General features: G+C 41.9%; 2 protein-coding genes across 7 annotated transcripts; one reads left to right on the forward strand and one right to left on the reverse strand.

Annotated features, from left to right (window-relative positions):
• Positions 1 to 637: 637 nt before the first annotated feature.
• On the reverse strand, positions 638 to 11,304 carry ncoa5 (nuclear receptor coactivator 5). Of its 6 annotated transcripts, none has more exons than XM_035630466.2 (12): positions 11,156 to 11,304; positions 9,585 to 9,644; positions 7,469 to 7,743; positions 7,133 to 7,240; positions 6,196 to 6,259; positions 4,097 to 4,420; positions 3,892 to 4,013; positions 3,273 to 3,405; positions 2,907 to 3,106; positions 2,606 to 2,810; positions 2,410 to 2,501; positions 638 to 1,634 (listed from the first exon to the last, which is right to left on the reverse strand). In XM_035630466.2, the coding sequence occupies exons 3-12, from the start codon at positions 7,635 to 7,637 to the stop codon at positions 1,069 to 1,071; spliced, it is 1,983 nt and encodes a 660-aa protein (XP_035486359.2). In that variant the 5' UTR covers positions 7,638 to 7,743; positions 9,585 to 9,644; positions 11,156 to 11,304; the 3' UTR covers positions 638 to 1,068. The 6 variants fall into 6 exon arrangements, with proteins under 6 accessions (XP_035486359.2, XP_035486358.2, XP_035486355.2 ...); XM_035630465.2 differs by having other exon boundaries at positions 2,907 to 3,109; XM_035630462.2 differs by having other exon boundaries at positions 2,907 to 3,124.
• Positions 11,305 to 12,010: 706 nt separating this feature from the next.
• LOC118308956 (F-actin-capping protein subunit alpha-1) lies at positions 12,011 to 16,872 on the forward strand. The gene is made up of 10 exons (XM_035630469.2): positions 12,011 to 12,155; positions 13,644 to 13,707; positions 13,802 to 13,853; positions 13,951 to 14,014; positions 14,490 to 14,696; positions 14,783 to 14,862; positions 14,982 to 15,060; positions 15,168 to 15,239; positions 15,465 to 15,527; positions 16,088 to 16,872. Exons 1-10 carry the CDS (start codon positions 12,120 to 12,122, stop codon positions 16,226 to 16,228), a joined length of 858 nt encoding a protein of 285 aa, XP_035486362.1. The 5' UTR covers positions 12,011 to 12,119; the 3' UTR covers positions 16,229 to 16,872.
• The last annotated feature ends 1,071 nt before the right edge of the window (positions 16,873 to 17,943 follow it).

A 17,943-nucleotide genomic window follows, 5' to 3' on the forward strand; every position in this document is an offset into this window, starting at 1 on the left:
ATATGGGTATTCTTATTTAACACCTGTACATTAGTGTATTTGCCAAAATATCTTTTTCCCTTTACAAAAAACTGTTTCATTTAATAACCACTTGTCACTATCAGGGTTTGTTTTTAATTCACTGGAGTAGTGGGAAACATTTTTGTAGGGATGCTTTAAAAAATGTGATTGATGTAGTTAAAGATATTACACAGCAAGACGCACCTAAATCAAAACTTCACTAATATAACCCCCCCCCCCCCCCCCTTGACAGTTTATCAGCTTACTGGATACCTAGTCTTATGGTAACGCCGTAGTGTATCTTTTCAGTTCTGTGGGAATGTGTATGTGTGTACATGTGCACTTGTTACTGCTGGGGGCAGGGGTGGTTGTGGGTGAGGGTGGGACGGGGCTACGTGTAAATAAACCAAGTACAGTTAGTGTGGAGGTGTTTATTTTTTGTGTCAGTGTAAGTTTAATATTCTAAAATAATAATAAAAACAAATGTATTATTCTCTATTGTGTTTCATGGTACATTGAAAAGAGGAAAAAAAAGTAGTTTTATCTTACATTTCAAATGCTTATATCTCTATGGCTTCTGGCGATACCCGTTCCATTTTATAGATTTGTCAGCACAAAATGCAATAAACCAATACCATTTTATTACAGCAAACGTGTCTCGAGTTTTTAATCATGTCGTTGTTTTTTGACAATGAAAACTGTTACAAATTAAAAGACACTGCAAAACTATAAAAACGCACAAGAGATCATGGTTGGAAAACAACTAAGGTGTCCCGTCAACGGCCAAGGTGTACTTCACACATGCAACATATCTTCAATATTCAACTCACAAGTAAGAAGATTCAATTAACCTCTGGTTAATAACTGAAAAAAAAAGTCTGAACAAGTCATCAAACACTGCCCAGAATAAAAAAACCTTAATGAAATAAACAAAACAATTTAAAACGCGTTTACAAAAAATTCCTAAAGTCTACCCATTCACAGCCAGAATTGATGTGCTTTCTGTGTATACTGGTCTAGGAGGAGAAGGTGGACCTCACATTAGGAGAGAGAATTATCAACACCCTGTCAGTAGTGTCGGGGATACATGGACATCTGCGGGGCCTGGCCCATGGTGGGCGGCGGTCTGGCAGGCGGCTGCTGCTGGGACGCCCCAGTGCCCACCAGGTGGTTAATTGACGGCCCGCTCTGGATGAGTGTGTCTAAAGCCTTCTGGACACTCGGGTTGTCGAAATTGATACCTGAAGTGGAGCTCGGGGGTCTTTGACCACCTGGTGCGACTGGCATGCGGCCCTGTGGGACGCCGTAGCCCTGGGACACGGCTGCAGGGGGAACAGACATGACCGGGCGCGATGGGTTCTGCGAAGGGGCGGGGCCGAGGGAGCCGTAGCCCTGTGACTGGGAGGCGGCGGTGGGGAGGCCGCCAGCGCTGACTGACGCCCCGGTGCCGCTGGTGAACAGACTGAGGATTTTGGCCTGCAGCTCCTGCTGATGGCTGGGGTTCGCCGCGGCGCTCGGACCGGCAGACAGGCCGAGATGGCTGGACTGTGAGGCCGTGTGGGCAGAATGGGAGGAAGAGGGCAGTCCTGCAGCGGAGGGTGGAACGTCTGCAGGAGCTGCAACACGGACTGGAGCTGTGGGGGAAAGGACTCGTTTAGAAACTATAGCCAACAGATGATCCAACTGTTTTAAAATGTACCTGCCCTCATGAATTCTGGAATAGTCTTTGGTTGCTGTAATTGTTCTTGAAAAAATATCTCAAACACGATCAGTCTTCATTGTGGGGCTGTAACTAACGATTCATCTGTTGATTATTTTCTCAATTAATCATTTAGATGTTTGGTCCATAAAATGGTAAAATATGTCGACAGTTTTCCTAAACCCTAAGATGAAAAATATTTACATTTGAGAAGCTGAAATAAAAAATAAAATACTTTTTATAGAAACTACTTAATTGATTATCAAAATAGAAGACTAATCGGTTAATTGTTACAGCTCTAATTCATTCTGTATAAGAATTATTATATTATATATTAAATTCAAATCGACTACACAATATGAGAAAATAAGTGGGTATCTTTCAAAGTTACCAAATGTAGATTAAAATTCAAAAACTCTTTGTCTCTCTCTCCCCCGCTGATTCAGCTCAGTAGGGAAACTGTGGCAACAGTGGGAGTTGTGCGCTAGAAAGAATAAACGTACTTAAATAATTTTTGAAAGAAATGCAGATTTTTGCGTCTACTGTTGATCTACAATGAGTGTTTTAGGAAAAGGGCATGAACAGAACAAATGATGACGGCCACCAATTACTCTTTTAGGATTAAAATGGGAATAAGTGTGCGGTTTTAACAACAGACATTTAAAAATAACAAAAAAGTTTGCCCGTCCTTTAATATGACACGTTCTTACCTGAGAGAGGGTCCGCAGCACTTCGCACCAGACGGGTCCTCTTGTCCTTCAGGTACGCAACCAGACCATCCAGTTCCTCAGGAGTTAAAAATCTACCAGAGAAAACAAAATGAGTGCAAGTGTGGAGGTCTCGACCTGACTTAAACTTAAGACATTAACACAACATTTTTAAGTCTTAAGATGCTGAAGCCGATACCTGTTTTCAGAAAGCAGCGTGATGGCAGTCAGCACAGATATGGGGTGGCTCTCTCGGTCCGCCTCCCTGAGTAATACGTCGTCTGCCATCTTGGCGGCCTTCCTGGCGATCTCCTCGCGTTCCTTTTCGCGGTTCTCGACTTTGTAAGAGTCGTAGTTGTGGGCCACCAGCATCATGGCGTCCTGCATCGGCATGTTTCGATGTTCTACGGCGGCAAGGACAGAGATGATGTCAAACGACTAAAGACGGAGCTTTGAAATGCCAACCAACAGGTCTGTTCCGTAGCGTCTCGTCACGTTACCTTGAGGCGTGCCGAACAAGATGTTGACAGTGCAGGACCGGTGCACCTGGTGCTGCTGGGTAATGATGATGGCGAAGGGAGTGCGGGCTCGGCCGACGTCCTCCAGAGCCTGGGTGAGTGAAACCTCGGTGTTGAGGAAGATCAGGTCCACCACCATGCCCAGATCCCGGACCTTCCGCCCGACCGTCTCGGCATACTCCCTACAGTTGTGTTCGAAGCAGAAGTACGTACACACACGCACAGAAACACACGCGCGCAGAAGAAACATATGAAATGACAACGTACAAAGTTCTGGTCAAATATTTACGGAGAGTTTTTTGGGTTCAAGTATCGGTCGTCTCCATCGAGACCGGAGAGTGGACTTACTTTTGCGCCTTGTTAACGACGATCACAGAGCAGTCGACCGGACGATCGGTGTCGTAGCGCCGCTGGAGCTCCTCATAATACTGACGATACAATTCATTACGCCGACGCTCTTCGGGTCGAGCGCGGTCGTCAGCTGTTGAGGAAGGGGTGATGGACATTGGAAAGTTTAATGTCTGTACAACTTTGTTTGAATACAATTCTAAAACATAATTGAAAACTCTCGTGGAAGGATGGGTCATGGGCAAAGAAAGAACCCATTCAATTCTGGGTCGGGTTAGGATTTTTTCATTTATTTTTTTCACTTTAATATTGCTTTTTTTTCCAGATTTCCAAGGGATTAATTAATGGTTCTTGGTGGTATAACAAAATCTGACATATTAAGGTGAGTGTTGGGCCTCAGCAGAGGTATGAGCTCTACCGAGTGCCATTCTGGATGTTTCCAATAATATTTCAATACATTACATTCATTTATTTTACCCATTATTCTTTGTGTTTTATACGTTTTTATAAGTTGTATTACTTAAAGAGGCTTATTAAAAGCACAGTGTGCTTTCTGCCTCCCCCAGCACCGTATAATATTTGTTAAATTTTTCTATATATATCACAATAGTACACATACCCTCCGGCTCACGACGTCCATTCCAGGGGTCTCTGTAAGGGTCCCTGAAGGGCTCATCCTTCCTTCGGTAGTAATCTTCTGCACCGCTGCCACTGCGGTAGTATCTGTCGAGGTCGTCTCTGCTGTGTGGAAACGTTCCAGGTTCAGACAACAACGTGAACACTCAACACACCATTTCCAACTACCGAGCTGGACGTCAAGTCACCTGAATGCAGGATCCCGTGGGTCACTCCGTGGGTCATTCCTAGGGTCACTCCTGGGGTCACTCCTGGGGTCACCTCTAGAGTCACCTCTAGGGTCACCTCTAGGGTCACCTCTAGGGTCCTTGTCTCTGCTCTCCGAGCTACGGTACCGGTAATCGTGGTCACGAGAGTGGCCACCTGGCCTTGGCTCCCTGCCCGAGTCCCGCCCATCACGACTATCCCGGGGCTCCCGGGGCTCACGTCCGTCACGTCCGTCGCGCCCATAAACAGGTGAACGGGACCGAGGCCGTGGCTCTTTGCTGTCCCCATAGCTGCCGTACGGGGCCCTGAGAGAAATGTTATAAATTAGTGCATGAACAGTCAGATTTTAGGCAGCCTATGAAATACTAGAGGGGCAAAAAGAGCTCCTATCCTCGACGGGTGAGGACAGGACAACAGCTAGTACTCTAACTGTATCCGATATGAACATGTTTATTCACACCAAACAAAGAAACGCAACAGAAAGCAGCTATCGCGTTCGCATAGGGGACGGTCGCAAATTCAATCCAGGAGGTGATTCCGGTGGGTGTCCTTTCAACATTTTGAAAATTTCCAGTGATCCATGTTCGCGAGAATATCGACTTGTGTTGAGCTGGATATATGGTCATTGAGCCTCAAACGGTCCACGAGTACGTTGGTTGTTTCACCTTCATGAAAGTTGGGGTATTATGTGCTTTTAGTGCCGTTATCTGATAGCTATTTACGTTTAGTTTTCCATTCCCGAAGTACATTTTTTTTGTTTTAGGTTTTCCTCAAGACAACAGTTAAAAAATATGTACTGTAAAAGTACAACATATTCTCACGCTGAATTTTTTATGTTTTAATTAAGAAAAATGGAACTGCACGGGACACTTGACAGTTTCTACATATGCTCTTTCTATACCATATGCTTTGTCAAATGTTTGCATTTTCCTTGGTTTAGTTTTCAAAATCCTCCATGCAACATTTGAAATTTTTAAATGTAAATGGATCATATTAACATAACCATCATACACGTTGCTTGCACTGGTATGTGATTCGATGTCAGATCCCATGTTCAAATAACGAACCGAACAGGTACTGAACCATCCGCGAGCATATTGTCAAAGTGGCCCCACTATGGTGTTTAGTCTCGAAAGTGCACGGAGCAGGAATGCTGGCTCGCGAGTATGGTTTTCCGTTCGTAGATACCGTCCGGTGGGCGCACAGAGTAGAATGGCTCCCTGGCTGTATTATTCTGTGCAGACAGGATGGAGTGACTGGTTTTAACGAACGCAGATTTTGAGACTAAATAACAACATACGCGACATTGTCCAACGTTGGTAATTGGTCTGATTTTTGCACACTGGTAGCGATCTATAGAGAATTTTTATACTAACAGGTCGTCCTGGTGTTAGTGTGTCGAACACAGGTGACAGCACTGAATGGTTTTGCGTTTTTCCATTGATTGACAGTTGTAGATGTTTGAGGAAGAAATGTCATCACAGAATGCAAAAACAATCTGTTTTGGTGAGAAACGTCAACATAGCGTTGTTCACACAAAAAAATCCACAAGATAACCAAGTTTATTTTCTCTGTAGCAAAACCGGTTTATCCAATGCATTCGTTTGGCTGTAGGGGAACTGTTCCACAGACTAAATTAAACTTTAATGTCCACACCTCATTAGTTAACAGCCATGTTGTAGGACATGACTTCATTAATGGAGATGGGGCAGGGTGGGACAAGCTGTACATTACATTTACTGTAGCTGCAGAGTTGCATTTTGTAGTCGTAACATGAAATGCGATGCAAAACTCACAAAGAACATGAGCATTAAAAAGCCACGTGGCAAGAATCCTCGAGACAAAGACACTTTGAATTACATTCATATGTCTCTTCTTTATTTCAACACATCTGGAAATTTTAATATATATCGAAATATCGTCTGTCCCATAAAACCAACACAAACCCATCAAGCGACTTCACCACTGGGGCAAATGACAGCTGAGGAAAATATTAAATACGATTTTTTCTTTCTTTTTTTTTTTTACCGGCACCGCAGAGGCGAAGGTAGTTCTTCACACCCATTTTGCGTTACTTTACCTTCGTGGGGGGCTCTGCTGGGTTTGAGGTTTAGCTTGCCGTCGCTCCAATGCCATATTTACATCTGAAAATAAATCAATCCAAACGTTGAACATAACAGTAACATGTAAAGCAGCAGCTTATGTGTTCACGGTAGAATGGAGTCGTCGCGACAACACTTCCACGATCCAAATGAATCTGAGGTCCAATATCCCAAGTTTGAAAATCCAAACTGAGCGAGATGTTAAAATGCAGCAAATCGAATCGCCAAATCGGTTGAATTGGGTCTAGGGTGAAGAAATGATGGAATTCTCCGCTCCTCCAAAAAAACCAATAGCATAGTCTGACCATGCAAGTTAGATTTTCAACTGGAAATACGTCTCCCAAAACCACGAGAGTCCCACGTTGAGGGACTTGTTTATGTAAAAGGAAATTCAAAGACTGTTGCAGAGATCTCAGTGATTCAGGCTTTGCGAAAATGTAATAGTGCACTTGTTTATTTGCTTTGTTAGCCAATAATTTAACATATCAACAAAAAGACAAGTTTATGGTGAATAAAAAAAAAATCATCAAGTCCAATCTTTAATTTAATGAGTTGTTGGTTAAAATCATACAACCTGCACTTTTTGGGAGGTTATTTTCGGCAAACATGGGGCTCAAAATCATTCATAATTGTTACGGCATTACTGTTACTGTATGCAGTACATCACATCATCAAAATGGCATTCAAAAGAAAAAAAACTGACTTTCTAAACTATGTGAATGAGGGAAAACTCTTCCACACAAACCTTTACCGACAACTACTGGTCAAGTATTGATCCCCCAAATGTCAGGATTTAACAGTTTAACCATTATCAAAGAAAATGTGATATTTCATTTGGTTTTGTCGCTTGCTTGACACCATTAAAAGCCCGCCCCCATCAGCAGAACAACCCCTGCTACTGCAGTTGAGGCTTACCTATTTTATAACCTTTATATATTCGACCCTTTTGGGCCGCTTTTGCAGCTTCGGCTTCCTCAACGTGTTCAAATTGTACAAATCCAAACCCACGAAACATGGACACGCCTGGAAGAGGAACATTGTAAAATGGCACAAACTTAGGATCAAGTTCGGAGAACAGTTTGGATACCTACCCACTTACAAAACTGTCCATAGGAACATCAACACAAACTTTTCATGCTTATTTCATGAAAACATGAGTCAAGTTATCACTACGACTCATCTAAAATATTCCAAATATTGTGACATTCAGATCCTGTCTTTTAATTCGCTTATGTTGTGTTGATTACTGACCGACTATTTTCCCGTATGGGTTGAACAGGTCTTCCAAATCCTTCTTTTCCATGTCAGAGGTTGGCAAATTCCCAACAAAAATCCGTCTCTCCAAATCTCGGGGATCATTACTGCTGCAGGAGCGCGAATAATGCCCTGGTGATGCGCTGCGACTTCTTCGGCGAGACATGACTCGATCCAGAGGTTCGACTCGTTTCTTTCTTGGTACGTCTCAAATGCTTGAAAAAGTTTTGTTTCGTTCGGTAATAAGCGCCTTAAAATTGCTGTCCACGATCCTGAAACATGTCAGTGAGTTAAGAGAAGTGATCAAATTCCTTGGAAGGACAAAAAGTTTTTAGTGGAGCAAAAGTTGCAGGTGAAAATGACATCAAGGTGAGACACAATGTGAATTCAAATGCGGCGGAAAATTCTCTCACATGTAGCAAATTCTCAAATTTGAAAAAAGCAGTACTTCGAGAAAAAAATCTATTTATGCTTTATATTATATTATTTACTGTGCCCTGCATTCCTCCCGTGCTCATTTAAATAGTTAAATGTTATTACTCAATCCAACTCTGCACTTGACATTTGCATGTAAATTGATAGGAATAGAACTTGCCATGAATTATGGCATGAGGGATGGAAGTGGGACATCATTTTATGTTTTCTGCCAAGTATATTAACAATAAAGGCAAATCCAACATGCAAATTTGGTAATGCAATGGACTTGCATCCAATTTCCCCAAGTGCAGAGATGTAGAATCCTTGCATAAGCAGCCCACAATTTCACTTCACTCGTGGTTTGGCAAGGCTCTTGTTGCTTGACACGCAGTATCTGCAGTACTGCATGAAAAGGCTTATGTGCATTCTTGACATGTGTTACGGACACAATTTGTTCTACTGGCTACGTGAAAGAATCTAAAAATACATTGTCTGAGTAAATGTTGAGAAGTGGTGCCCGTCTCAACTTTAAAAATGGCTTTTTGTCGATGGATTTCGAAGAGCAATAAGTGGTCAAACATTTCTTGTTGCACTGCAGTTGATGGGAGCAAGGTACACACAGCGTCAATTGTGAAGCATAGGCCATTTTTAATTTACCAACACAACTTTGAAATTTGCTCTTGGGCGATAAATAGTTTCCATCCCAGAGTCAAATACTCAAAATATTCCATATCTCAGTTTAAGGTGACACCACCCATCGCAACATTGTTTGTGAGGAAAATTATGCACCTCAATGCAGCCGATAACGTTTTTGATATTTTGTAGTGTGAAAAATGTCCCGCGCCGGCTCAGATTGCACTGAATAACTTTGCGGACGACTCTCAACAAATTGAGACTCTCTCTATAAATTAAAATGCAGCTTTGGTTCAAATCATCCTCTTCTCTTGAAATCGTAAAAATGTCTTCAGGAAAATCGCAATGACGAAATGAAATCGTGGGCTTATGGTCACTTCGAAAATGCCGAAATTCCTTCTGTTCAAACAAACCAACGTACTTAAACGTCTTGGGGATAAATCGATGTTTTAACGATGCCGCGGTGGCACAAAATTAAATGTTTTTGGGAAAACTCTTAAGTACTTCAGTCCCAACACACATTAAAGAGAGACATTTGGGGGTTAATATATTTTGTTACATTTAGGCCTGTCACGATGATTACGTTATTGACTTATTGTACGTTACATCAATATGAACTCAATAAGTTTTATTGACCTCAATAATAGCCATTGTGTCTACATGCTTGTTTGTTGACATAACATCTGTTCTCATCGTAATCAATAACTTTATTGGTCTATAAAATGTAAGAAAATATGGATTTCTTAGTATTTTTCTAAAAGAAGTATCTTCAAATTGCTTGTTGTGTCTGAGGCTTAAACGCAAAGTCTAAACTTTTGATAACATTTCTCAAAGCAGCGACACAAATTTGTGTAGGACTCGCCCGCGCAGCGACCAAAAGTTCTAAACTGCAAGCTCACACAATTCAGTATCAAAAGTGGTCTAAAAATGATAATAATATTGTTTATCACAATAATTTCTGGGACAATAAGTGACAAAAAGTAGTTATCGTGACAGGCCTAGTTACATTACAGTTATGGAGGACATTTACGGAAATCTTTTGAGGGAGCAACCCCTTACATACCTTAAGTTGAACCTGGATACCTTGGATTCTGTGTCCGCATAATCAAAAAAACCCAAGTGCCTAAAGAGAAATAAATAAATATGTGCACACTTAGGGAACAAATATCTTTCAAACGCTTTCAGGTGTCTGTAGTAGCTTCACACTACAGAGATTATTGTCTCTCAAAACATGATAGAAGCATTAAAGTGTATCTTAAAACAGCACAACAGAAGCTTAGCAACAATAATAACTACCGACAATATCGGCCGGTATTAGCTTTTCACAGACATATCGGTATGTTTAGAGCCCGACCGATATTATCGACCAACAGATCTGAAGCCTTCAAAATTTTAGGTTGAATCAATGTTTATTTTCTTGCTTCAGATTTTATATATTTGGTTGTATTTGTAATATTTTTTACAATGTATAGTTAATTATGATATAGTTTATGGATGAACTAAAATATCAAGCCTCAATTACATTTCTGTCATAGAGGTTTGATAACGACATCTTAGGAATCGGATTAAAAAAGATGATTAAAAGATTAAAAGAAGTGTGTGTGTGTGTGTATATATATATATATACACACATCATGATGGTGTGTGTGTGTGTGTGTGTGTTTCTCATCTGTCAGGGAATCTTTTGTATTGAGGTCAGAATCATATAAAAAAAAGTGTATTCAAAAGGTTTATAAATGACAAAAACAATAAGAATATATTAGAATAAACAGCAGCCTATACAAAAAAATTAAAACAGGGTAAAATATGAGTAAATGGACAAATAATTAAATATAATTCAACTTATATATAGATATATATAGATCTATATCTATCTATATATATAGATATATATAGATCTATATCTATATATATATATCTATATACATCTCGGTCGGGCTCTAATAATAACATTAACTCTACACAAATGTGAAAACATAAGCCGGTGTTTTCAAGAGTTTGCGCATGTGAATAATCTCGTCTTGACAAGTAGAGCATTTCCACGAACAGGGAATGGGCTTCACAAATATAAGAACCATCTTTTTTTTTTCGGGTCCAATGTGGTGGCCACCTAGCAACATGGTGGTACAAACATCAAGAGCAGCGTCTCTCCGCTCGTCCGGTGGTTTTTTTGCCAATTCGAAGTGAATTTGGGACCGTGTTGGGACTTTAGACCCAAAAACATCGAGCATGCTTTAACAACGGAGGGAAGAGAATCTGTCGCGCAGCCGCTGCGAGGCGAGTGAACCTGCCGGGTCGGGTCGGATTCACCGAACGAGCCGGCGGCGGGCAAATGATGCGGTAAACACGCGTTGTACGAACTTATATCAAACATCGTGTAGTTCTGCTGCTCTTACAATTTAGAAAATGCTTTAAAAACAACAATATCACTGCCCTTCCCGGATGTGGAAGCATTTATGTGGGTTACGATGTGCACGCAGCTACGACGCTAGCTACGTTTGCAGTTAGCCGCTAAACGTTAGCTACTAGTTAGCATCAGGCCAAACGGCCAGTTAAGATATCGAGCTGAATTGAAGTAGACGCCTTCAACCCGCGCATATGTGACGTTGAAGACAGAAGGACGCGTTTACTCACGTTCGATGTGTGTTTAAGCTCCGTTTTCAGACGCTGCAGGCCGCGCACAGGTGGTGGTGGCTGTAAAGGATCGGCTCTCACAAAGCGTCTTCTTCGTCGAGTTTCAATGGCGGTCGCATACAACGTAATGGCGCATTACCGCCGCCTGCTGGTCAGATGTATGTGGCTCAGGATATCCAATTATAGGCTACGTTGTTTAAATGTAAATTTGACAAATTACATTAGTAACAATAATTCTAAATACAAATCTAATCATATCCATCAAATTTTGTTTCCTCCCGAGATATTGTAACAAAAATGAATTACATTCATCTCCAGAAAAAAAGATCACGTAAATGAACTTCCCCCTCTTGTTCTTCTGTTTTATTTTGCTACAGTAGGAAAGCATAGGCTACTACAAAGGAATGACACGTCACTGGTGTTGTGTGTGTGTGTGTGTGTGTGTGTGTGTGTGTGTGTGTGTGTGTCTGTGTGTGCGTTTCTCATCTTTTGTATTGAGGTCAGAATCATATTTTAAAAAATTAATAAAGTGTATTCAAAAGGTTTATAAATGACAAAAACAATAAGCATATATTAGAATAAACAGCAGCCTATACAAAAAAATTAAAACAGGGTAAAATATGAGTAAATGGACAAATAATTAAATATAATTCAACTTCTTAAACTAGACCAAAAAAAAGGGAGGTCGTGAGTTCGTGAGCTTTTCTTTCTGGTGTCAGTCAACACACATGCGACTGCAATTTTGCAGTGGTGGTAATCGAGCTATATTCTTCTTCTCACTGCGGGTGAATCAAGTACAGGTGTAATGTACATGTTGCAGGACAGCACGGACAGCCCCCCCCCCCCCCCCCCCCCCCCGGCCGGTGCACATCGCTCCTCCCACTCTGGGGGCTTTTCTCTCTGGGAGGAGTCGCTCGCACAAACCTGGCAACCGCGGCTTTGTTAACACTTCACTGGAACCAAGATGGCAGACTTCGACGACCCCAGCGATGAAGAGAAGGTATATATATACATATATATACATATATATATATTTTACCCCCTGAATAACTCACTATCCCTGGTTAATCTTTTTACTCTTCTTGATATTGTTTGTCTTAATATAAAACGACTGCGCCTCATGGAATCCGCTTGCTTGTGTGTAGCTTCGGGTGTTAGCGAGTCTGTGTGTGTGTGTGTGTGTGTGTGTTGGACATCTGACAGCTGAAGAGTTGTTTGCTCCTGTGCTCACACAACACACATGTCGTGTGTCAGTTACGTAATCGTGTCAATCTGGCTCTTGCTTCTTTAAATGAGTAGTCGCACGTGCTGCTGCGAGTCTGGACTAACTAACTTAGAACATGCTAAATGCTAAACCCAAGGAAGTGGAGCTACTTCCTGTATTGGCAGTTAAGGACCGTGACAGAGCATCGGCACCACCGCCGCCGCCCACACCCAGTAACCCTGTGGTGTCCCAGTGTAATCTGCTGCAGAAACTATTCTGGATAACAAACGTTGACACACATTGTGTCTATCATGTAGTTGTTATGTATGAGGCTTGTGTGCCTGTGACTCAGCCCCGCTGCCTGCATCGTGCTGCAACATGCTGGGAAACAAACGCTCTGCATTCCAGGGGCTGATGGACTGGCCAGGGTCTCACCCCCCTCCTGCAGACATGTCAGTGCAATCCCCCTTTTAGCTTTTATTCTTTTAGATTATATATTCTAAAAGCCCACCTTTTGTCAGATACTCTGACAGAGAATCAGAGAGTCTGAGGACGCCTGCCGGGGGCTTTCTGATGCTCTGAGTGGACCATTCATGAGAGCACACACTTAAATCTAGGTTAGTCATTGTAAAGCCCCCTCTGCCCCCCTCAGCTGGATGGACGGCCCGTTTAGTAGGTCACCGCTAGCTGCAGACTGCAGGCTCAATATCCCCCCCCGGTCTGCCTGACAGGCGGCATCACGATAATGACGGCTCATCATAATGCGAAAGTGGCGATAGGATGAAGAATTCAGCTGTGAATGTCACACGAAATTAACCCCAGAGGAATTATTGCAACTTCTCAATTGGCAGGGAACTTCACTTCGTGCCTCCTGATTTTGTACAGCTTGCAGATTCCTTACAGAGTATCCTCTAATGGCAGCGCTCCCACCAACATCTCCTTCTCATCTGTGCCTTCGAGACACCACATGCTTACACTTGCAAACTGGCTGCTAAGAAAAGCCTCTGGGGTAACATTCCCCCCCTGCCCGCCTGCCTGCCGTGTAAGGAGTGGCCGAAAACTGAGTCAACAAGCCGGCGGCCCACAAAAGTTAGCAGCCAGGCCGCTCTCTGCCTCACTCTAGTGGTTACTGGCAGGTTTTTTCAAAACTTGTGGTCGACGCCTTCTCTACTGTATCTCACAAGATAATAGATCAATAGATTTGACAGAAACGGAGCTGAAGCCACAAGTCACATCCTCTGTTTTGTTATAGTATGATTTTTTTGACAAGACCTTTATTTCTAGGTCCGTATTGCGGCAAATTTTGTGATGCACGCTCCTCCAGGAGAGTTCAATGAAGTCTTCAACGGTGAGTCCACTCCTGTGATTGACGTCTTCGGGACTGCCCGTATATCATAATAAACATTTGTTAATGCTTACCTTGTGTTCATTCTTATTTTCAGATGTGCGAGTACTGCTCAACAATGATAATCTTCTCCGAGAGGGCGCGGCTCAGTGAGTTTCATCTTTAAATGTTCTTATCTTTTTTGACACAACAAAATTATTGATGTTCTTAATGCGCATGTAACATGTGAATTCTCTTCTGGCACAGTGCCTTTGCCCAGTACAACATGGATCAGTTCACCCATGCCAAAGTTGATGGATATGAAGATCAGGCAAGTTGTTTTCTTAAAATGAAAGTTTTGTCATTTGTCTTTGTTATTAGGCAGTGCCTGATTAAATAACCATAGCAACAGGCTTTCACGACTGTCTTCGCACATCGACTTTGGAAAATGTCCGCAAAATTGGGTCCGGATTTTTTTTTTCGGAGTTTGCTTTTCACATAAAACGAACACAGCACGAGATTGTCCCGAGTCAGACGCGTTCACAGCAGCTGGATAATCTCCGGACCATTCCATGGCGTCTTGGTAGAGTCGGCAAGAAGAAGAACATGATGTTTTTTCTCACGGGTTCACTCAGACATTCTCCGGAAAGAGAGAGAGGGATTGCAGGGAAAGTTCCAGACAATGTCCAGAGCAACATTTGCAGACATTTGCGTTCTCACGTTCAGTTCCTCCGGAGAAGTTCAGGACAAGTGTCTGGACTTCAGTGCACGTCTGAAAGCCGCTTCCGTCTTTTTTTTCCCTGTAGGTCTTGATAACAGAGCACGGAGACCTGGGTAATGGCCGCTTCTTTGACCCTCACAATAAGATCTCCTTCAAGTTCGACCACCTGAGGAAAGAGGCCAGCGACCCCCAGCCCCATGAGGGTGAGGCAGCCCTGAGGCAGTGGAGAGACGCCTGTGATTCTGCCTTGAGGGCCTACGTCAAGGAGCACTACCCTGGTGGAGTCTGCACGGTAAGCTCGCTCAGCCAGTCGGCCCTGTAGCTGCAGTGTTCAGCATCACACACAATTACCCACTCATCCGGTTTTATCTGCTGCAGGTTTACGGGAAAACAATCGACGGCCAGCAGACCATTATTGCTTGTATCGAGGGTCATCAGTTTGAGCCTAAAAACTTCTGGTAAAGTTGACAGGATCTCATTGACACTTCCTAATCCAATCAATGGAGACAATAATGTGTTATCGGTGCTATGTGTGTGTGTGTTTTCAAATGTACCCTTCTACATTTTCTGTTCCCAGGAATGGTCGCTGCCGGTCTGAATGGAAGTTCAGCATCTCGCAATCTACCGCGCAGGTGTCCGGAGTCTTGAAGATACAGGTTGGTTGAATGGTTTACTGATTTGAACGAGTTTAGTTGTGAAGTTAGTTTTGTCTCACACTTTGTGTGCATCATCCCCAGTGAGTCTTCTTTTCTGTTTTTCCCAGGTACATTATTATGAGGACGGAAATGTGCAGCTCGTCAGCCATAAAGATGTACAGCAAGCACTGACTGTGTCCGTGAGTATTTTTATCTTATACATCTTAAACATTTTTCTGTTTTAAACTTTGGCGTTACTATGTATAGAAATTATGCAGATTATGTTTAACTCGATTTTTAAGTTAATTTGTGTTGATAAACAAGTAGCAAGTAATTTAATGGTCATATTGGAACAATTCATATTTGATTTGTTTTCAAATCACTCAATTAACCCACGGGGGTGTGTTTTCTTTTTTTTTTTGCAGAATGAGAGCCAGACTGCAAAGGAGTTGGTGAAAATTATTGAGGATGCAGAGAATGAATACCAGGTTTGTGTTCACTCAGAACTTATGCCTAGTTTTCTCAGCATGAGAGGGAATTCATAGATTTTCACACTACATTTTCATGAGCAGGGAGGGGGTTTCTTCAAATTTGGCACAAAACTTCACTTGGAATCAAGGAATGAACTGTTTGCATTATGCTGGTCAAAGGTCAAAGTATATGTGACCTAACATCTGAACAATTCCTGTGAACGAGATCTCTCAGGAACACCAAGAGGGAACCTCATCTGGCACACACACGGACTCATTCAAGAATAAATTTGCAAGTTATGACAAAAGTTCACAGAAATGTCTAATTGGATAAAATTATGAAGTGATCACTTTTTATATGCAACAGGTCAAATAATATTCTGCAAAAACACTTTTCTTTTATTGAGCCATATCAATGAAAATTGATCATAGTTTGTACAATTTTAAAAGAAAAATTGGAATCTTCCCACAGCTCACTCATTCTGTTTTCTTGAATATTTCCCTTTAACTGGAACTGACACATAATATCGTGGTGCTTAGTTGCTTGTTGACCAGTTTTGTCTTCTGTTGTTTTTCAGACGGCCATCAGTGAGAACTATCAGACCATGTCAGACACCACCTTCAAAGCCTTACGCAGACAGCTGCCGGTCACCCGCACCAAGATCGACTGGAACAAGATCCTCAGCTACAAGATCGGCAAAGAGATGCAGAATGCTTAAGAAGACAGCGGAAGCTGGTTCGGTAGAGAGAGAGGCCGGCGCTTGTGCAAAGAGTGTGACCCAACAGAACGTCCCTCTTAAAATAGACGTCACAGCTTCTGTTGAGCACTAAGTAGGGATGGATGCCTTTCGTTTAAAAGTTACACTGAGTGACGTAACCGTGGCCCATTTGTAAACATACTGTATATTATTATTTTTCAACAAACAAATGCCTTTGGTGTCACTGTGTAAGTTTGGGTCGATTCCTACCTCTCAAACTCTCTCTCACACACACATACACACACAGTTCGTCATCCCTCAGTGATTCAATTTGACGCACATCCTCCCAAAGCCCCCTTGAGTTTTCGTGTAGCAACTAACTTACTTTCTATCAAACATAACTGATATTCTTTAAAAGCTTCCAGAACCTCTATAGTCCTTATTTTATTAACAAGAGGGCAAATGTTATATGCAATGTGACATGTTATCTGACTGGAGAGAGACTTGAAAGCATTAATGCATTCCTCTTCCCTGTTCATTAATCCCCCCAGACTGATAAAGTATTGGTGTTCTCCTGCCTGTTGTTTGCCTTTAGCTTTTGCTATATTTTTTTATACAAACTGTAAGTACATTTATTATTCTTGAAATAAAAATGTTGCGCCAAATACTTGTTTCAAGACACAATGATTAGTGTTGTACATCATTTCTATTTTTTGTAGACTATTTTCTGTCTTTTTAAGACAACCTGAGCACCGAATGATGTTTGTGGGTTTCTGCTAAATAAATGTGAAACATACACCTCAGGGGCGACTTGGACGAAGAGATGTACATTTTCGCTCATATCCGCATGTCTGCACATCGATTTGACGACCTGCTCCGTCAGATCGAAACATTCATCAGTCATTGCAGAACCCATCGCAGCCCAGTCAGCTCACAGTGTAGGCAGGCAGTTACACTGAGGTCCCTTGGCATCTGGAAGCAGCCACAGAAGCTTTGCTGATAGCTGCAAACTAGGAGCGGCGACCGTCTCCAGCATCGTCACCAAGGTGTGATTAGAGCTCCTCCTCATCCATTAAGTTATGAACATAGTTTATTCTCAAGAAACATGAATTATTGTTGCTTGTTATATATGTATAGCAATTCTACATATCTGAGTGAGGTTGGTAGATCATCAAGGACATTATATTTTTGTGAACAATGACCCCATGTATTGTGTAAGATAATTTTTTTTGAGTTATGTTAAATTTCATTTATTTTCATAGGCCCTGCAGCCTGGCGGTTTTATACTGCAACCTTAAACTCCTGTGATTCTAGTAAAGCTGCTTCAAATCAAACATGTTTGACATCACATTCAAGATGAGATTCACACATTCAGTGTGGTTAATACCAGGCAGCTTCCAGAGTTAGGTCAGAGGTCAAATCTGTGTTATACTCTCAGTACTCTGGTCTTGCCAGCATAATCTAAATTGTGTGAGTCATACCTTCATTCAAATCTTAAATTTTCCTCTTTCCAACTTGCCAAGGTTTTCCAAAACGTTTTCCTGTAGGGAGGGCTTGAAACTCCATGTACTTTCCTTCCAAAAAGTGACTTAATGTTTTCCTTATTACATAAATGTTAAGACCTCTTTGTCAAATCCAGAAATGATAAGAGTTTCAGTTTTGCTTCATGGGTGGTGGTCTACGAATACGTATCCTAATAACACCAATATTTAAAAACAAAAGAAAAACAAAGCTAA

Source organism: Scophthalmus maximus, chromosome 6 (assembly GCF_022379125.1).
Source record: "Scophthalmus maximus strain ysfricsl-2021 chromosome 6, ASM2237912v1, whole genome shotgun sequence".
Classification (NCBI taxonomy): domain Eukaryota; kingdom Metazoa; phylum Chordata; class Actinopteri; order Pleuronectiformes; family Scophthalmidae; genus Scophthalmus; species Scophthalmus maximus.